At 32.9% G+C, this 19,509-nt stretch overlaps 3 protein-coding genes across 3 annotated transcripts; 2 read left to right on the top strand and 1 right to left on the bottom strand.

Annotated features, from left to right (window-relative positions):
• The first annotated feature begins 1,270 nt into the window (after positions 1-1,270).
• On the top strand, positions 1,271-2,967 carry LOC140865547 (small ribosomal subunit protein eS12-like). The gene is made up of 5 exons (XM_073270223.1): positions 1,271-1,328; positions 1,455-1,490; positions 2,055-2,340; positions 2,492-2,557; positions 2,647-2,967. Exons 2-5 carry the CDS (start codon positions 1,483-1,485, stop codon positions 2,704-2,706), a joined length of 420 nt encoding a protein of 139 aa, XP_073126324.1. The 5' UTR covers positions 1,271-1,328; positions 1,455-1,482; the 3' UTR covers positions 2,707-2,967.
• A 4,130-nt stretch (positions 2,968-7,097) lies between these two features.
• LOC140894404 (cinnamoyl-CoA reductase 1) lies at positions 7,098-10,219 on the top strand. Its single transcript, XM_073302914.1, has 5 exons — positions 7,098-7,300; positions 7,389-7,543; positions 8,158-8,343; positions 8,599-8,951; positions 9,901-10,219. Exons 1-5 carry the CDS (start codon positions 7,180-7,182, stop codon positions 10,082-10,084), a joined length of 999 nt encoding a protein of 332 aa, XP_073159015.1. The 5' UTR covers positions 7,098-7,179; the 3' UTR covers positions 10,085-10,219.
• Positions 10,220-16,652: 6,433 nt separating this feature from the next.
• On the bottom strand, positions 16,653-18,588 carry LOC140894403 (CBL-interacting serine/threonine-protein kinase 5-like). The gene has a single exon (XM_073302913.1). It carries the CDS (start codon positions 18,208-18,210, stop codon positions 16,834-16,836), a length of 1,377 nt encoding a protein of 458 aa, XP_073159014.1. The 5' UTR covers positions 18,211-18,588; the 3' UTR covers positions 16,653-16,833.
• Positions 18,589-19,509: the final 921 nt, after the last annotated feature.

A 19,509-nucleotide genomic window follows, 5' to 3' on the forward strand; every position in this document is an offset into this window, starting at 1 on the left:
TAAGTAAGGCAGAAGACTCGATCTACCCCACTCACAGTCTATCTAAGTCCAGAATTTTCTTTCTCTGATACCACCTGTTGTGACGACCCGAGTTCTAATCTCTCAATAATCAAATCATCAAAAAGAATAGATAAGAATCAATGTCTAAACAAAATAAACAAAAATAAGAGAAAACTTACATCAAGTCGAAGGTCTCGTTGCAAGGATTCCAGAACATCTTTCGGAATCGAAATCGGATATCCGGAGCTCAAGATATCTCAATTTGAAGATGAAGAATGAACTTGGTTTCTTTGCTCTTGCACTCTCGTTTTATTCCTCTGATTTTCTGATAGAAGTTGATGAATCACACGTGAATAAGCTTAGGAATAACAAGTGTCCAGCTCAAAATAAGGATTTTGCACTTTGGCCCCTCAAGTTATCAATAATTGCAATTCAGTTCTCAATTTCTTATATTTCATTCAATTTCAATCCTAAATAATTTAAGAATATTAGAATTTAAATCAAAACTCCAAATATTCTCAAATTAAATATTCTCGGATCAAAATTAAATAATTTTGAGCATTACAATTTAACAAAATGATTCTTGTATAATCCTCATCCCAATTTTGAACAGTAGGTTTTTAAATTTTTATTGGACGGTATCAGATCTCATGAGAGTCACACGGAGAAAATAGGCCGACATGAGTTATGTTTTTACTTGTATAATTATTTTTTCATTAATATTTTTTACGGGTTAGATTAATTAGATTATTCGTTTCACAAAATTAATCAATACGATATATTGACAAGAGTTTTTTTTTAAAAAAAAAAATGAAATCTAATATTTTCAATTTTAACATTTGTCTGATCTTTACGTTTTCTTGAAGGCCATTTCGATTATTATTTTTCAAAAGTCGCATCTCACAAATAATATTTGTTGAAGGTCATTTTTGAAACTATATTCTTATTTTGTTACTAATTTAATAATCTTAAAAATTATTGAATCTATTTTTTTAACGAAATTTCTTAACTTTAAAAAATATAAAAGAATCGAACTATATTAAAATGAATACTGTTTTGTTTTGGGCGAGGCCTGATAGACTGATAGTTACTGGTACGTGTACTGGGCTGAGAAAACTTCGGTTGTATTTGGGCTGGGCCTTACGTTTGAACACCGAAGCAGTATTTGGGCCGATTGGTCTGTAGACATTATTCCATACTTCCATGCTAGGGCTATGATTTTTCATCGTATATATATCTATGAAAATATACAAAATCTGCGTTCATTTCATTTTAGCTCACGCGACGCCGATTCTCTTGGTGTAGATCTCTTGAGCCTTCTGCCGCAGGTGAGTGTTATAGCTGGATATTTGTCTATATAGTGCCTTCGGATAAAAATGGATTTTGCTCCTTTTTTTGGGATTTGTTGTTGGTAGAAAGTTGATTTCCTTTCTGCCATGTTTGTTTGATTGCAGGTGTAGATCGAAGCATCAGTAAGATAAAATGTCTGGGTACGTGTATGGGCTATTTAAATATGAAAATTTAATTGAATATTTTGTATTTGTGGTAATCAGTTCTTGGATACATAATTGTTCGAGAGGGTGTCAGCATGACAATTATTTCGTTTATAATCGTAATTTAGTATGACAAATTTTGATTTTGTTTGGTATTTCTTCTTTTCTTTTCAATTAGTTTAACTGGGTATGATGGTAGAATTAAAGTTTTAACCTTTGTATGTGTTACTAGTGTTAAAAACCTTAAAAGGGCCTTATGATCTCTTCGATCCACCTCGCCCCTGTAATCCGTGAAGTTTGATTCAGTTGCTACTTAAAGTTAAACCCTATACCGCCATTCACTCATAAAATGATTAGAATGTAGAATTTTGTAATTAATAGCATGCTTGTGCATATGGTTAACTGCTTGGACTTTGGAGTGTGGATTGTCAGAATGGATGGTTAAAGAAATTTCGGCTCAAAATTGGTGTTTGGTGTCTCGAAGTAATCTTGTTTTATTAGGAAGTGCATCTTTACTTGCAGAGTCTGAACTTTCGTTGATATAATTGTTTGCTCTTACAGAGAAGAGCCTGTTGTTGTGGAGACACCTGCACCAGTTCTTGGTGAGCCCATGGACATAATGACAGCGTTGCAACTCGTGCTTAGAAAGTCACAGGCTCATGGGGGTCTTACTCGTGGCCTTCATGAAGGTGCCAAAGCAATCGAGAAGCACGCTGCCCAGCTTTGTGTATTGGCTGAAGACTGCAACCAACCAGACTACATCAAGTTGGTGAAGGCATTGTGCGCCGACCATAACGTCAACCTGATAACTGTTCCAAGTGCCAAGTCTCTTGGTGAATGGGCTGGTGTAAGTATAATTTGCTTCATTTTTATCTTTTATTATCATTGGTTCTCTGTGACAATGGTGATGACGGATGATCTCGAGCCAATTGTCTGTTTGTTTCTCATGGAGCACATGTGATAGTACTTGATTCCAGTGTTGATTGTCACTTTTGCAGTTGTGCAAGATTGATTCGGAAGGAAAGGCGAGGAAAGTTGTCGGGGCCTCTTGTGTTGTTGTGAAGGTAGTATGTCCAAACCTATGGTTTCATACTTTTTCAAGGGGGGTTCTCCCTAATGTAGGTCTCGATTGTTCATTTTTTTTCCCACGTAGGATTTTGGCGAGGAAAGTGAAGGCCTCCACATCGTTCAAGAGTATGTCAAGTCTCACTGAATGATCATCAGTGAAGATAAATTCCCTAACATGTGTTGAGGATTTTGATCGTGGAAGCCCCATTTATCTGTTCGATATGTTCCCTGGAAAATTTTTGATTGGCTGTTTATGATTCCGCGAGTTACAGAATTTTTCCCTGTGGTTTTTTAGTTTGATGTTATTCTGGTTTAATGTTTTTTGAAATTCTCGTTTTAATATCTGTATGAACATGGTAATTGATATCTTTTCCTTGATAAAGAAACCTCTGAAACTGCAAGTGCATTGCATGGTCTCTGCGGAAAATGTTATAGTTGTTTCTATGAAACAATAACTAAGCACACCATCGATTAAAACTCGTCTCATTTCTTGTTGTAATCGTGTTCATCCAAATAATAGTAACTAAATACGTAGCAATATCCTTTGATATGTTTGATAAAATAGAGGATCATTAATGTCCTTAATGGCTCGTGATAAAATGCTTAGTGGCTTCATTTTATTACCTTGTGTGCCATTCGTGGCCTTGGGTAGCAATTCAGCTATCATTCTTATACCAACAACTTGGTTTGGCGTCATGGTATGAATTTTGGGTTCCAAACTAAAAATGGTTATGGTATTTTCATTTAACCGAATGCAGTAGAATCGAATTCTTGAATATTAATCAAGTCGAGCTTTATTTAAGTAATATTTTTATGGTTAATGATATCATTCGAGCATAAATGAGCTTAAAATTATTGATACAAGTTTAGATATTTATTATATTTAATTAATTTAATAAAAAGTAAATTATATAGTTGGAGAAAAAATAAATTTTTAAATTTGTAATTTTATTCTTATTATAAATTATAAATAAATTTATAAATTTTTCTATATTTTTATAAGTGAACGTATGAAATCTATAAAATAATTATCAAAACTATTTTTTTTATTGTCAAGATAGTGCTAGATAACATCTAACTAACCGAGTTGATTTATATCTTAGGGAAGATGTTCAGTAGTTTGATTCGGTTATCTTAATGAGTCTCATCAAACGAGCTTTTATGTAATTGAATTTTGAATAGAGCACGGACGATTTGATTCATTTACATTTTTTTTTTACTAACAAATCTCTTTCCATCCTACCTCTTGTTTTCTGTCACTTCAATTTCAAAAGGTGATTCTATCAATTTAATTCCAAATTTGATAACTTTAAATACAATTGAAGAAAAAATTTATTATATTTTGTACGGATTACACGTGTTGCAACTTGCATGTGCCACGACTCGCTAATATATATATATATATATATATATATATATATATATATATAATATTGATAGCCATCGATCGATGCTGGACGATTTTTGGTAGTCTATATTATTAATCCGTGTATAATTCATCTTATTAAATCTCACGTTCTTCTCTTTATATTACTTATTCATCTATTAATTATTTATATTACATCAATCAAATCACTAATTATTTATCTTACATCAATCAAATCATTTAATTTAAATTTCTATATTATCCCTTATAAATAATATTATTCATATTTTATTTATTGTTAAAAAGACAAAATGATAACTTATCATTTTTACATAAAATTTAATCAATCAAATCAAATAAACTACAATTCATTAATCAAATCAAATAATATATTCATTATCATTATTTATTTATTAATTTATTATATTATATTACTTAATTATTTATGTATTATTTATCTCATCGTAGCTATCAAACAATACCTAAGAGAGAGATGAAAGAATAAGAAAAACTCTGGCCGTGTATGTATACTTTAGATTACACATAGGTTTACATTTTACATGATAATCACAAAAATTACCATTAAATTCTTTTTTTTAGATTTTAATTATCGATGACTCTTGAAAGGAAAAAAATAAAAATAAAAATGACATCTATGTCAATCCAAATATATGTCTAGCATGACTCATGAAATAATTGTCTCGTCAAGGGTTGCCTTGGAGAATCATGGAGGTGAACTACATTTTGATACAAGGAAGACGAAAACAAAACCAATCGTAACATCTCCCATAACAATGTAGACCATTGGATTATGGAGGCCGGAGGGTATTATTATTGTTAGCATGAACTCAACCTAATAATATCGATTCCTCTTTTTTTTCTTTTTTTTTCTTTTTTTTTAATATTGGGGGTTGGTGGATTTACAAGATTTTGAACTCAAGACCTCTCCCAATTGTTAGAGATTGGTGCCATTAGGCTAACAAGCCTTGGGCAATAATCTCGATTCTGAGTGCATTGAGTTTGGCTGATGACCAGGATTTAAACCAAACCATATCAACTGGTCCATCCCAATTAAAAGACGTTCATGAGGTTGGCTAAGGATGGGGATTTAAACCAAACCATTTCACCCGCAAGTGTGCATGTTTCTTTTGGTTTGGATTTTATTTAGGATAATTAAACTCGTTCTTTTTAAGAATCTTCTTAAGAGGTGTGGCTAGAATTCTATGTTGTACATAAATTAATGTAGTCCTCGTATTGTGACTAGAAAAGTAGTACTCATGGTTGGTGAGACTTTGAAACATGAAATGCTGACTCCGATCCATAGCGATTTGCATATTTTAGTGGGTTTATTTAGAGGTGGCATACGGTACCAAAATATCGAATTATTAGGATATTGCACCGAATTTTTTTCGATATACAGACATTTATTCGGTATACCAAATTTTTTTTTCGGTATTTGTATGATATCAGTATGAATTTTTTTTCATATCAAAATTTTGATATCGGTACCGGTATGAATTTTTTCATACCGATATTTTTGGTACGATATACCAAAAATTCATCCCTAAGCTTATGTACTATTTCTTGTATGACCACACGTCAAATTTGATGTCCATGATTCCAACATTTCAAGTAAATTTCGAAGAATTGTATCATATATATGTTAATTGATTTAATTTCATTAATATTCATATTGTTAGGTACAACAAATTATGCATTGTCGTATTTCGATATGGCATCCTCCCTTCATTCTACGATAGAATGGATGTCTTAATCTTATTAATCACGCACACACACACTGATTTGGAACTCCCGAGGGATTAATGATTGAGAGATCCTAGTAAATATTATCGTTATAATATATATATTTTTATGTTCAATTTGTCCTGCAATAAAATTGGAAGTTTGGCTTTGCACATTCTTATAATCTTATCCATATTTTAAGGGACGTTATTCTTATCGAATGAGTAGAGGGAAAACAAACATTCCGCATGATTGGAAGTAGCCGTGGATTCGAGTACCAATAAGAATATTGGATAATCATACCTTTTTTTTAATCATCATATCTCACGAATCAAACGATTTTAATTTGCTCGCCATAAATTTCATAACAGTCAATAAAGGCTTCTGAGTATGTTTACACGAGATTGTCCGTTATGTTAATTGGCAACTTGCGTGAGCTTATTATATGCAAGTATCGAAGAAGACAAATACGCTCATGTAATAAATTGATAAATTATATACTTTCGTTTTGTGGTGAAAGAATTCATTCAAAACTCAATTATCCATTAAATGATTTTCTACTTTGTCCTTCAGAATTTATATTTAAATGTAACTAAATTCTGACGATTAAAGTTGGGGTCGTCATGAAACGTATGACGATAAACACCACAAATTCAAATATCAACCTACTCCAAATCAAAAAGAATCACGGCCTAAACTTTAGTATATTTCATGTGAGATTAGGTTTATTCAATCCAAATCTACAATGATCAATTAAAATATTCTTCTTGAGACTGTCTCATAAGTGTTTTGTGACTAATTTTATGCTCCAGTCACTCGAAGTAAATATACATTTCTTATGTTTCGATATCATTAGATGTGATGAGTCCTTCACATTTCAATAAAAATTTAAAGTATATGTTAAAGATACAACAACTAAAATTTGATAATGACATGTCAAAAACAAAACTTCGAATATAACATAAAATAGTAGGTTTCTTGTGAGACGTGTCAACCCTATTCATATTTACAATAAATGCAATACTTTTGGCATAAGAAATTATACTTTTCATGAGTAATCCAAATAGGAGATCTGTCTTACAAAATTAATTGTAAGATCATCTCACATAAATTTTTGTGGAAAAAAAAAAAGAAGAATCCAACATTTTTGTGGAAAAAAAAAAGAAGAATCCAACACAAACATCATTTAACAACCCCACTAGCGTAAGTCAAGTTGCCCCTTGAAAAGGAGGGGAAATAAATCGAGATATGGGTATTCTTTTCTTGAAATAGATTCTTATTTAGCGAGACTCCAAAAAGGAAAGTAATTTATGTAAAATAATTTTCTATCGCAAACGGGGTTGGTGAAGTGGTTAAAATATTTTCTTTTTCTTTTTTTTTTTCTGTTTATAAATACAAACCATTTCCCCACACTTTTCTCCAAACCCCATCCATCATCACTCCCTTTCTCCACAAACAACTTTCCTGTTTCCGCCACCCTTTTCCTCCGCCGCAACCACCACCGAAGCCATGCCGACGGTTCCCGGAGATGTCGTATGCGTCACCGGCGCAGGCGGATTCATTGCTTCTTGGCTCGTCAAGCTGCTTCTTGAAAAGGGATATACAGTAAGAGGCACTGTCAGAAATCCAGGTGAAAAAATATTTTTTTTCCTGCATTTTTGCATGGAATTACGATGTATTATATTGTTTGAACTTCATTTATTCACGTTGGCTCGTAGATGACCCGAAGAATGCACATTTGAGGGAGCTGGAAGGCGCCGATGAGAGGCTGATTCTGTGCAAGGCGAATCTTGATGATTATGAGAGCTTACGCGCAGCCATTAATGGCTGCAATGGTGTTTTCCACACTGCATCACCCGTCACCGATGATCCCGTAAGCTTTCGTGAAGTCTTTTATATTTCGAAAATGCTTTAAATTTGTTCCTATATTTCTTTTCTTGTCACAGTTCACAAATCTTTCAACTTAATTAATAATATAAAGTACATTTCTTTGTTCTAATTCAAAATAATCCAAACTCTAAAAATTCCACCAAATATCTCAATCAATTCCATTGCTATAAAATTTCTATTAAATTTATTTTTATATTTTATGTGTTAAGTATGGTTATGAAAAACTATGCTGAAGTAATCTTCACTCTTTTCTCAATTAAAAATAAATAATGGGATCAAAAGTGGCATCGGTACTGGAGGTGCTATTGGTAGGGCCACCTTCTCAAAAGAGCAAACAACTCAATATATTTTATAGATATATTTAAATTTTTTATGTAGAAAGAAATATTATCTTGTCAAATATTTCAATTTATTTGAAGAAAGAGTTTATGAGAATCACGAAATGTCTGATTAGCGTGTGACTGTCATTTAAGTAAAATACTAGCAAAAGTTATTTTCTAGACAACCACAACTAATTATATTTATTTTACTTTATGTATGTATGTATGTATACAAGCATGTCTAATATGTGATCCACAATATAATTGTGTGATTCAGGAACAAATGGTGGAGCCCGCGGTGGTTGGGACCAAGAATGTGATAACCGCCGCGGCGGAGGCCAACGTCCGCCGCGTCGTGTTAACCTCGTCGATCGGCGCCGTGTACATGGACCCAAACAGAGCCCCTGACAAAGTTGTGGATGAATCTTGCTGGAGTGACCTCGATTTCTGTAAAAATACTAAGGTTGCACACATGATAATTCCGTCGTATTAATACCTACATACCATCTATTAATGTCTAGTGTGACATGAATCAGATCGAACCGAACCAATTTTCAAAATAGTACTCTCCGTTGACTAACAAACCATCGAACAAAATAACTTAGTTTGAACTCTGCTTGAAAAGAAATTCAAACTTGTTTAGTTTGAATTCGATAATTTCAAATATGAGCATATTATATTATTATTTTTATTAATTTTGTAATTTCCTATAATTTAGAATTGGTACTGCTATGGAAAAGCCGTGGCTGAACAAGCAGCATGGGATACAGCTAAGGAGCTAGGAGTGGACCTCGTAGCAATCAACCCTGTGTTAGTGCTCGGCCCACTGTTGCAGCCTACCGTTAATGCTAGTGTTCTCCACATTCTCAAGTACTTAACTGGCTCCGCAAAAACTTATGCTAACTCTGTCCAAGCCTATGTCCATGTCAAGGATGTAGCATTGGCACACATACTCTTGTTCGAGTCACCGGCGGCATCGGGGCGGCACCTTTGCGCTGAGAGCGTGCTCCACCGCGCCGAGGTGGTGGACATTCTCGCCAAGTTCTTCCCGGAGTATCCGGTTCCGTTGAAGTAAGTTTCCTACATTTTCCATAAAAATAGTGTTGTTATATGAACTTTTGATATGATAATTTTAGACTTATTGAATCACATGCTATTAGAGAAATAACTTTATTATTAAGCTAAAGGAAAACAAGTGTTATGACTTGATTTGTCCAATTAAAACGAGTGAATAGAGAGAGTCCTCACCAACTACCATGTCATTGTCAATGAGCACTTGACTCTTGAGTCACCTATTGAACCCCACCATTTTCTTGGTGACACATTTTCTTTCTAAATAGCTATATATATATTTTTAAAAAAAATTAATTTTAATACGTTTTTGTTTTAATTTTTGGTTGTTGGTGATGTTGAATGTATGGGTATCTACGTGACATGCGAGTCTTGGACCATATCAGTTCCTACCCATTCTTCAATTTCAAGTTCGAAATCTTGAATGCGTAATTATGATTTATGCCCCCTTAATTTGATTTCTAATAGCCTCTAATTTCATTTAGAATTGTGTTTTGATGGAATTCTTTAATTAGAATGTGAAGCTAGTTATTATAATTATAAATTAAAAATTAGAAATGAATAGTGTTTGAAAATCAAAGTGAGAAGGTAAAAATCAAAAGTGGAGCGATGTTTGATAAATAAGTTATTTTGATATTAATTTTTTACTATAGAATCAACATTCAACGACTTTTGAATTTCAGTTAAATTAAATAGAAACTAATACATAATTTTGTTTTTAAAAAACACAAAACTGAATTTCTTAAAAACAAAATCCAATAACTACTACGTTTTTTTAGTGATTGCAATTATTTCTTTCGATCTTAATAAACGAATTCAAAATGGAAGATGGTGGATTTCAAATTCATGAAATTCAACGATTCTCAAATCTTTCGGTCAGAATGCACCTCGAAAATCATGCTTGCGAATTTTATTTTACATGTTCATTTTATTTTAATTTTGAATACAGGTGTTCAGATGAAAAGAACCCGAGGAAGAAACCTTACAAATTCTCCAATCAAAAGCTTAAGGATTTGGGCTTGGAGTTCACACCAGTGAAGCAGAGTCTGTATGATTCAGTCAAAAGCCTACAAGAAAAAGGCCACCTCTCAATTCCAGCCCAAACTGATGAGCCCATCCGTATTCAGTCCTAGACTTTACTGTTATTGGGCCTAAACTCTTCACCGTTTGGGCCTTTTAGTAATTCATGATGTTATCTTGGTTTATGACCCTAATGTGATATATTCCTATGGTTTGTTTTCCAATTATACTATGTGATTTGTTAGTTAGAGTCTATTGCATATGTATAATGGGAATTTGCCGATTTGCGCAACATTCCGCCCGTACATGGCATGGAAAATATAATCTTATCGTCGTCTTCCATCGTTGTTGAATCTTAACAAACGTGGATTCTGCGACGACCTCTAACTCAAATGAAATAATGTTTTTTTATAGTTTTTGTCAATATTCTCAAAAAGTTTAAACCCGCTTACAAACAACAACGTCCACAAATCCAATCACATGATCAAATCAGTTATATTTAGATATCGAAGTTGGACGAGAAGTATGCTAGCATTGACAAAAATACCCTTCCGATCTCAGTTATGTCGATACTAGCACATTGACACTGTTCATATGCTAGATCTGACTGCTTTTTCTTTCTTTTTTTTTTTTCACGAGAACATCTCGCGTGTAGAAAAAATTTAAGATTTGGATCTACACGAATGGAGTAACATCGATAGATCCCCAATATACATCTTCCATCTTCTTGAATTTGTCTCAATATACATCTCATTCCTTTTCCTTTTGTCGGATTGGTATGTTTCTTTATCAGAACCACGTGATGCCACACTTCTCACCGAATGTAACCCTTAGCGGGCCACATTAGGCAAAACATTCAAGTCGATTAAATTGGTCCAAACTAGGTGTGCAAAGTGTTGTCCACCTATTGGTCGAAATGGCACCAAACTATCCAAAAACGTTTGAGGGGATATGAAGTCTTACACATCCCCATCTCATCCCAATAATGTTACACCAGCGCTCCGGAATATGCGTTTCGTGGTTACATCAGTTTTTGTAGGTAGAATTGATGCGGCGAAGATTATTTCGTAATTTAAATAAAAATAGAGAAGATATGATCCGAGATGTAATCGAGAAATACAAGTCGAATTCTTGAATGTTTGAGTTCGTCTAATTTATAATTTTTCTGAGCTCGAGTTTTATTTACCGAATATATTCATGACTCACAAACTTATTCACAAGCTAAAGAACCGAATATTGTAAATATGAAGTTTGGTTGGTTTATATTAATGAGCGACATTATATATGTGTAGGTGGTAAATGCGAGCTGCTCGAAAAAAATTTGACGTAAATATATTAAATTTGAATATTATGATATTATCTCGAGTTGAATGTGAGGTTTAAGGTTGATCGCTTAAGTGGGTCAAAAGATGATTAACGTGATGGTGCTTGATTCCTACTATTGATAAAAGAGTCGATATATTATTCACACCTTAAATTCTCGTAGCTACAAATTGTTCAATTATCCGAGAGAAATGGCTCCTAGAAATAATCGTGAACGTTAAAAAACAATCAAAATGTAGTATATATATATTTTGCTCAAAAACATGCGGTATGTATTTAGTGTAATCTTGAATTACATCATTAATATCGATTATTGATGTTAGTAAAATATTTTTTGCTCGATATTATTCTAATGATGAAGAAAGATTAGGGTATCATAATTTTATAAAGTGAACCTTACTATCTCTTTATTGTTATGATATAAAAATACGATAAGGCAACCCATGATTCGAGATGATATTTTTAAAAACGCGTACTTGATATAAAGATAATTGTAATTAATCTAATCCTAATCGTAATATATACAGCTAGAAAGAACTGACGAATATTTTAGAGGGCACATACCAAGTAAATTTTTATCATTATATAGTACTTGGCATATTTTTTTTAATAATAATAACAATAATAATAATTATTATTATTATTATCCTAAGATTTTTTTAAAAAAAATAAATAAAAAGGGATAAAAGCTTGTCATTTGACCTGATGTAAAGTAACAAATTCAAATCACATCATAATTATAATCATAATCATAAGATATTATTTTTTTATTATTGAAAATCGCTCGACCCTACACGTATTATCAAATGAATTTGACTCATAATAATAATGGTTATAAATTATAAATAAGTTTTGTAGGAGACGATCTCATGCTAACTTTTATGATGCATTAAAATATATCATCTCATAATCCTTATTATTTTTATTTATAATATCAGACAACAAATGTATCGAATTTATTAAAAACACTGAATCCTAATCCTTGAACATCTAAGAATGATCAAACTCCAAATAAATTTATCTATTAAAATAGGGACATTTTTACGAAAGAATATCTCTATTTCATTACACGAAAGTATTTTTAAAAACAAAAAACACAATAATAATTTCGTCGATTAGTGGGGAAAAAAACCCCATTTTCCATCAGTATGTATACATCAAATAATAGTGTATATCGAAGATGTTAAAAGTCAATTATGCATGGTATGAATACGGCCTTGTTTTTTTCCATACGAAGCATATACTCCAATCATCAGCCAGCCACGTATTATGTATTACGCCATAAAAAAACAAATTACAAATTAATTGTTATTAATTTAAGTGTAGTAGATGCTGGAAGCTAAGTGTGCAGTAAATAGAAATTTATTTTAGTTTATTTTATTATAATTTTTTTATTATAATTTAATTTTTGAAAAAGAAGTGTCGAGAATTGTGTACGCGTGTTATGGTACTCTATTATGGCAGCTGTACCATGAATAAATTTAATTTTGAGGGACCTCCTTATTTGATGGGCACTACATTTCTTTATCCCCACAATGGTAACAATAATATTATCTAACCCACAAAATGGGGCCCGACTCCGATTCTTATGGTATAGGTGGCCGATTACAAGTTTAGGTTCAAAGTATTCAAATTTTGCGGTCTAAAAATATACTTATTTTCTAATTTTATCATTCAAAACACATGAATAAGTTATCAATAATATACATAAAATAGTTTTAAATTGGAATACATGTTTTAAAAGCATAGTGTTAATGTTTGATAAGACTTTCATAGTGCTACAAGATTTCGTGCATTTTTCAACACAAATACGTCGGGTGTTTATACGTTTGTTTGTCTGAAGTAAATTATAAAAATAAAGTTTTTATATTTTGTTGATGAATCTAAAAACTATCTTTTTTTAAGTTGATCAAAGACTTAAGGTATTTTCGTAAAATAATAATACGAATTAGAGCGAGGTCTCAAGTCTCAACCTTTTTTACATATTGTATTTGTAGAGATGTATTGAATTGGTTCTATAGTGTTTTCCTTAACAATGCAATAATGCATACATGTAGAAGTGAAAAATAAATTTAAATGTTTTTAATTATAAAGGTAATTTAATTAAAATTATGGACTGTGCCCAATCACGCGCAATAATATTGTGACATTTGTCTAATCGGATGTTGACTAATCCTAATCCTTAATGGATTATTGGATTCAAATTTCAAAGGAGATTTAGTGCATCCCAGGGTCATGGGCCACGCACAATTAATTCGATCGTATGAAAATTAATCCGGGTCAGGACCCGTATTTTATTGTATTTTTTTTTTCTTTTTTAAAAAAATTTTTATTTTCCATTTAATTGTTCATGATTAATGTGAAGTATTAGGTCATCTCCAACCCATTACGCTATTTAAGTGCAACACTAAATTTAAAATAGTGTAATTCTTACACCAAATACAACACTCATCTCCAACCCAATAACTTTAAGCTTTACACTAAAAAAAATATTCTCGAAATATTCTTTATTATTTTATTCACAACAACTAATTTATTCCACAAAATATTTTAAATACAATAATTAAAATATCAATAATATCTAAAATAATAATTTCTATATAAAAATATTAATGAATTAAAATTTTTAATTACATATATTTTAAGAAAAATATTAAAATATTTAATTTTATTTATTAAAATATTTAAAGTTATTATTTATTTTATGAATTATAATTTTATTTATTTAAATACTTAAAGAATTAATTAGAAACAAAAAAAAAAAAAAGAATAGCGTAGAGCAACAGTGTTGCACCACTACTCCAACCATAGCGCTGGAGTATAAAATGCAACACCAATTTGGTTAGGGATGGCAATGGAGCGGGTTTGGCTAAACCCGGGACCCGCCCCGCCTCCCTTTGGACCCGCCCCGCCCCGCCCCGCGAACCTGGCGGATCCAATTCGGGTTGGACTCGCCATAAATTAAATAATTTTAAATTTATTAAAATAAAAAAATAAAAAGTTTAAAAATTAACAAATATCATTAAATTTAATTTCAAAAATATATTTATAATATTTAATACAAAAAAGAATTTATTCTCACAAGTTTAAATTTATTAACTTGTAATTAATTAATATTTATTAGCTAAAAACATTATAATGATTTATTTTTATACTAAACATATCATAATAAAATAAATTCATTTCAATCCAATAATATTACACATTCAAATTATGGATAAAATATTAATTATTTAGTATAATAATATAATTATATATTATTAATATTACATATATATTTTATATTTATATATATACATGAATATTTTTAATTTATATATATATAATACTTTGGCGGGGCGGATCTGGGGCGGGTTTGGCCAAACCCGAGACCCGCCTCGGACCCGCTTGTGAACCCGATTTGGCGGGTCTAGACTCGCCCCGTCGGGGCGGGTTTAATGCGGGGGCGGATTTAGACCCACCCCATTGTCATCCCTAAATTTGGTATTGCATTGAAGATGACCTTAGAAGTGTCTCCCATATATGTTGGGATTGGTGGCCAACCGTATAGTTTATAATTAGATTTGTTTATTTCTCATAATTATTATTACTTGGATGTGTATTAATAATAAAGTGATAAAAGATCGATAGAATGAACCAGACTAGTGACAAATTAAAGTCGATTTTCCAAATAGAGCCAACTTAGTTAACTTGTTAGCTTAGACTTCTTAAAATCAACAACTAGCATAATAATAATTGTAGGGTTGTGTTGTTGGTCCATGGAGAGATATTGTTAAAAATTATTCATTATTTTATATGTTGTTCATGAATATTCTCATAATCTCATTAGGTACTTTACTTATTGCGATATCCCCTGGTAGACTCGTAGTATATTGCATCATTAACTTCACTTAAATTTTAATTACACTATAATTAAAACTGATTTCCCAAAATTGGGAATTCGGGTTCAACTTTTACTTAATAGGATTTATATAATTTTATTTGTGTATCCGATATTCGATTTCAAATTCATAGCAATATCGTGTGACACGACCAAACACAAATGGAATAAAAGCACAACATAATCGACATTAGGGATGACATATCATATCGTACCAAAAAATATATATCATACCATATATCGTATCAAAAATTACGGTAATTAATTTTTTTTATATATATACCGTTTAATACCGAAAAAATACCTTATATTTTTTTATAATTTATAAATTTATTGTTTAAAAATATTATATATTTTTAAATTTGTATATAATATTTCGGTATATCGATATACCGGTATATACCAAAATTTTCAAATTTCATATCGATGCCGTACCGAAAAAGTCGGTACCGTTACCGTACCATACCAAAAAAAAATGATATACCAAAAATCCGATAAATTTGGTATTTTTTCGGTACGATAACCTCGAAATACCAAAAATTCGGTATTTTTTTCTCATCCCTAATCGACATTACCAATACTTCAACTACACAATTGTAGGTTTCAAACTGACTTATGAAATCAAATAAAGTGAGACGATATAGAAATATTTAAATATCTTTACATTAAAATTCGGAAATTTTCAATCGGAGCTACCATTTTAAGACAATTTCTTTAAGGGAACATCGAATTTTCCATGGATTTGGATGTTTGAATACATTTTTTTTTGTCAATTGATGCGTCGCTCATAATTTGAATAACCCATTAAAATATTACGTTAACTTTCTTAAGAAATATAAATTAATTAAATCAAATGTATTAAATATACATGTTCGTACTTTGTGTAAATTTAGTGGAAGATGTTGAATGACTTTATCACTCGAATATTCATTCAGTCCATTACTTTCACTTAATTTTTTTTTCACACACTTGCAACTAAAAAATTATAAATATTGATCGTCGAAAGGGTAAAATGGTCATTCTAATTTTATTGGAATTTCGTTCAGTTACGTATTTTGTTACATTTGATTTTCGAACCTGAGATTTTGTTTCGAAACTTTAATGAGTGTTTGCAATCATTAAAAAAAAATGATTGTTAGCTTTTGGCTTAAAAAAATAATTTTGTGTGTTTCTTAAACCTAGATCATGTGTTAGCTTATACTTAACTTAATTGAAATCCAAAAGCTAGTCATGTGGTGATTATAATTCTCCAAAAGTGATTTTAATAAAAAGGTCATTGTTAAAATCACTCTAATCACTTATTTATCAAACATTACCCAACTTTGATTTTTAGATTTTCACATTTGTTTTCAAACACTACCAACTATTAATTTTTCTTAACTTTTTTATAATTTATAAATTAATCACTTCTACAAAATCTGAATCTATTGCAAACACTCTCTATCTTTTATAAACTACACTAAACATGGGTTAAAATGGTCATTTCATATACTCGATTTCTTCATTAAGACAAAGTAAACCAATATTTACAGTAGGAATTAATATACCCCACAGATAACAAGTCACAAACATGATAAAAAGCTAACGCAAATTTTTTTTACAAAATTGGTTTAAATTTACCATGGAAGGACTCTTTTAGCCTCGGACCCGAGGCTAAAATTACATGTCAGTCCCCGGAACACTGTTCTCCCCTTGCCAACTCCAGACTATGTCTTTCAAGGCGGGCCTCACATCCTCCTCGCAGAACTTCCGGTACTCGAGAGTGTCCCCCGCCGCCTTCGAGAACTCCACCACCGCCACCTCCGGCGCCACCTCGAACACCTCCGCCGTCACGGCCAGCTTCCCTTTCCGCCCCTCCGACGAGCCCTGCATCCTCACCTTGAAATCCTTGTTGCAAACCATCTTGAAATTGGTCTTCTTGGCCAGCGACTCGAGCTTCGTCATGATCGCGGAGGCGGAGCTTTTCGAAGTGAAGAGAGTGCCGGACCTCGTCCGGTTCTCGAACAGGTTAGATAAATCGAACCCAGATGACATCGATGATATGAATGCGAATGCGTTGTAGAAAGGGGGAGAAGATTTCGATCTCTTCAGCTCCGATTCTTTACTCTGTTCTTCATCGTATCGCTCCAATGGAGCTTCGTTCGCTGGTTCTGGGATCGAAAAGGCGACCGGCCTGTTGAATCCTTTGCAGAACCAGGGGTTTTTCATGATCCCCGGAACGGCGATCCTCTTCTGTGGATCGGCGACCAGGAGCCTGGAAATGAGTTTCTTTGCATCATACGAGAACCACGGGGGGAACTCGAATTCGGATTTGAAAATTTTGCTGTACATCTTCATCAGATTCTCGTCCTGGAATGGCAAAAATCCTGCTAAAAGAACGTATAAAATCACCCCACATGACCAAATATCAGATTTCGCACCATCGTACCCTTTTTTCCTGAGAACTTCAGGGGCAACGTAAGCCGGAGTTCCACACTGCGTGTGTAGAAGCCCATCGTTCAGATGGTGCTCCGGCAAAGCGGACAGCCCAAAGTCGGAAACTTTGAGGTTTTCATTCTCATCGAGAAGTAGATTTTCGGGCTTCAAGTCTCTGTGAGAGACCCCGCGGCTATGGCAGAAGTCCACAGCACTAATCAGCTGCTGAAAGTACTTCCTCGCCGCGTCTTCTTTCAGCCTCCCTTTGGCGACTTTGGCGAAAAGCTCGCCGCCCTTTATGTATTCCATGACAAAGTAGATTTTCTGCTTCGTGGCCATCACTTCTTTGATCTCCACCACATTCGGGTGGCGAACCAATCGCATGACAGAGATTTCTCGGGTGATCTGTTCCATCATCCCTTCTTTCTTGACCTGATCTTTGTTGATGACTTTAATGGCGACGCTTTCGGAGGTACAGAGGTTTCTGCCATGGTAAACCTTGGCGAAGGTGCCCTGGCCGAGGAGCCGCCCCATCTCGTACTTGTCGAAGATGATGTTTCTTGCGGATCCATTGCTGAGATGGTGGTTTTCTTGAGCCTTTTTCGTGGGTTTTTCCTCCATTGGAGATGGGAAATCAAGATTAAATGGTGGAAGGTTTGAGTGACGGGGCTATTTGTAACACATATACGGTGAATTACCAATCAATTTACTTGGTTTCGCCCGAGAGGCAAAAGTTGTTAAGGGGACAATAAACAAAGGGACTAAGCAACAAAAGGAATTTAAGTTTTAGGTGACTCTTAAAAGTATATTGCAATTGCGCCTTCGAGTTTTAAAAGCAAATCGCGGCGGCGACCGTGGCGGTCCGAAGAGGAGGAGAAGGAGGAGAGGAGGTTGTTTGCTAGGTGCAAGGAGGAGGAGGAGAAGGAGGAGAGGACTTTGAGAGAAGAAGTGAGTGGTGGTGCAAGAAATATAGTAGTTAAGTGTGTTTATGGTGGGGCCAACTATTTGAAAATATATTGGATTGTGGCAACATAATATAAATGAAAAATACCGATTTTATTTTTCATTTTATGCATCCATAATGTATATTTTCGGCATATTAACTAAATAAATATTTGTTTATATCATAATATGCGCCAAATTTAGCATTGCATCAAATCATACCAATAAATGAAGCATAATATTGGGATGGTGGGGTAAGGGAGGGTGTCCATTTGTGATTGGAGGACATAGTTTTGGCCTTTATGTGGAGTGTATTGGAGCGGCAAAGCCCATAGGAAATATCTTGGATTATATTAATATGTGTTATTATTGACAATTTCATAGCGCAACTTGGCATTTTGTGTGGGCACCAAAATGACATAATCATAAACGCAATTGTGCGGCTTTCAATTAGCCAAATCCCGGTAACACGGCCCCGCAAGATTTGCCTAAATAAGAAAGAAAATAGGTGGCTAATTTAAATACAACTTCTTCCTTTCTAAGTAAACTGCCCACAATTAATTAAGTTTGTGTTATACATACCTCATATGATAGGTTGTGTGCATGAATTATTAATAGATCATATTTTCGATCTGCAGATGTCGTCTAATATGATCTTTGCCGCCATCAGATAGGACACTAAATCAATCTTTGATCTCATCGATATACACAATGGTAATATATATATATATATATATATATATATATATATATATAATTTTGCTATCCTTTGCTCACCATGAGGTGACACTCAACTATTGAATGTGATGAATTGTGCGTTCAATAGTTGAGTGTCACCTCATGGTGGACACATTAGATGGGCACGATGGGTGGGCAGAATAGCAAAACTATATATATATATATATATATATATATATAAGTTTATCATGAGCATCAAGTGATCATGCACATGCAACGTCTTGAAAGTTCGAAATTATA

This window comes from Henckelia pumila, chromosome 4, assembly GCF_033568475.1.
Source record: "Henckelia pumila isolate YLH828 chromosome 4, ASM3356847v2, whole genome shotgun sequence".
In the NCBI taxonomy this organism is placed as follows: domain Eukaryota; kingdom Viridiplantae; phylum Streptophyta; class Magnoliopsida; order Lamiales; family Gesneriaceae; genus Henckelia; species Henckelia pumila.

Coding starts and splice junctions, on each gene's coding strand:
- LOC140894403 (XM_073302913.1), bottom strand. CDS start 18,210: ATGGAGGAAAAACCCACGAAAAAGGCTCAAGAAAACCACCATCTCAGC.
- LOC140894404 (XM_073302914.1), top strand. CDS start 7,180: ATGCCGACGGTTCCCGGAGATGTCGTATGCGTCACCGGCGCAGGCGGA. Junction 7,301..7,388: donor AGGCACTGTCAGAAATCCAG/GTGAAAAAATAT, acceptor GTTGGCTCGTAG/ATGACCCGAAGAATGCACAT. Junction 8,344..8,598: donor ATTTCTGTAAAAATACTAAG/GTTGCACACATG, acceptor CCTATAATTTAG/AATTGGTACTGCTATGGAAA.
- LOC140865547 (XM_073270223.1), top strand. Junction 2,341..2,491: donor CTCTTGGTGAATGGGCTGGT/GTAAGTATAATT, acceptor TCACTTTTGCAG/TTGTGCAAGATTGATTCGGA. Junction 2,558..2,646: donor CCTCTTGTGTTGTTGTGAAG/GTAGTATGTCCA, acceptor TTTCCCACGTAG/GATTTTGGCGAGGAAAGTGA.